The sequence below is a fragment of the Lithobates pipiens genome, unplaced genomic scaffold, assembly GCF_037356315.1.
Source record: "Lithobates pipiens isolate NorthernLeopardFrog02 unplaced genomic scaffold, aLitPip1_a1.2 Scaffold_24, whole genome shotgun sequence".
In the NCBI taxonomy this organism is placed as follows: domain Eukaryota; kingdom Metazoa; phylum Chordata; class Amphibia; order Anura; family Ranidae; genus Lithobates; species Lithobates pipiens.
In genome coordinates, this window is record NW_027507786.1 from 20577936 (window position 1) to 20579095 (window position 1160).

General features: G+C 56.5%; 1 protein-coding gene across 1 annotated transcript; it reads left to right on the forward strand.

Annotated features, from left to right (window-relative positions):
• On the forward strand, nucleotides 1–1157 carry LOC143929590 (E3 ubiquitin/ISG15 ligase TRIM25-like; the record flags this gene model as incomplete). The annotated part of the gene is made up of 1 exon (XM_077453470.1): nucleotides 1–1157. A coding segment is annotated over exon 1 (1059 nt), but the record flags the coding sequence as incomplete, so codon positions are not given.
• Nucleotides 1158–1160: the final 3 nt, after the last annotated feature.

Consider the following 1160-nt stretch of genomic DNA (forward strand, 5'->3'; position numbering starts at 1 on the left):
GCAGACAGAGTGCTGAAATCTGAGCCGGGGACTCCGCTTCTCTCCGCTTCCCTCCCATTATCTCCCTTCTCACTTTCCTTTTCATTCTTCCCCCAACAATGGCGTTAGCCGACACCAGCGATGACCTGAACTGCTCCATCTGCCTGAACATTTACACCGATCCGGTGAACCTGAGGTGCGGTCACAGCTACTGCCGGGAGTGCATAGAAAAGGCTTTGGATGAACAAATGGGCTCCGGAGTTTACAAGTGTCCCCGGTGCAGGAAAGAGTTCCCGGACCGTCCGGCTCTGCACCCCAACCTGGATCTCCGGAACATCGCCGACAGAGTGCGGTCCCAAGCCACCCAGAAGGAAAGCGGGATCTTCTGCACCTACTGCATCCACACCCTGGTTCCGGCCGTCAAGTCCTGTCTCCTTTGTGAAGCCTCTCTGTGTGACAATCACCTGAGCGTCCACATCAAGTCTCCGGAGCACCTACTGACGGAACCCACCCGGTGCCTGAGGAACAGCAAGTGCCCCATCCACAATAAAATCCTGGAGTTCTACTGCATCGAGGACTCGGCCTGCGTCTGCGTGACGTGCCGGCTGGACGGGGACCACGTAGGGCACAGAGTGGAGACCCTGGCGGAAGCCTCCGAGAAGAAGCTGGACAAGCTGAGGCAAGTTCAGGAGAGGTTGACCTCGCAGAGGGTGCAGACGGAGAAGAGGGTCCACAAACTGCAAGAGCACAGCAGAAGAGTCCGAGAGGGCGCCGCTGGCTTGATGGTCAGGGTCACCGCCATGTTCAGGGAAATCAGGAGGCAGATCCAAGATCTGGAGAAGAGGGTCCTGAGCGAGATCTCCAAGCAGGAGGAGAAGATCTCACTCTCCGTCTCTCATGTGATCGAAAATCTGGACATCAAGAAGAACGAGCTGTGCGCTAAGATCTTCTATATTGAGGAGATGTGCAACATGGGGGACCCCGTGACCGTCCTCCAGGAGAAGGACACCGCCGACTTCTGCGCCTCCCGAGAGGAAGAGAGCAAAGAACGAGAGATGGATAACGTAGGTGACCTGGATGAAGACCTCATCTCACTGACCATTAGGAAAGGCTTATCCAACGCGTTGTCCGCTACGGGAATATTGCGCTCCGGAGTATCCGATTACACTGGCAGGACCGGG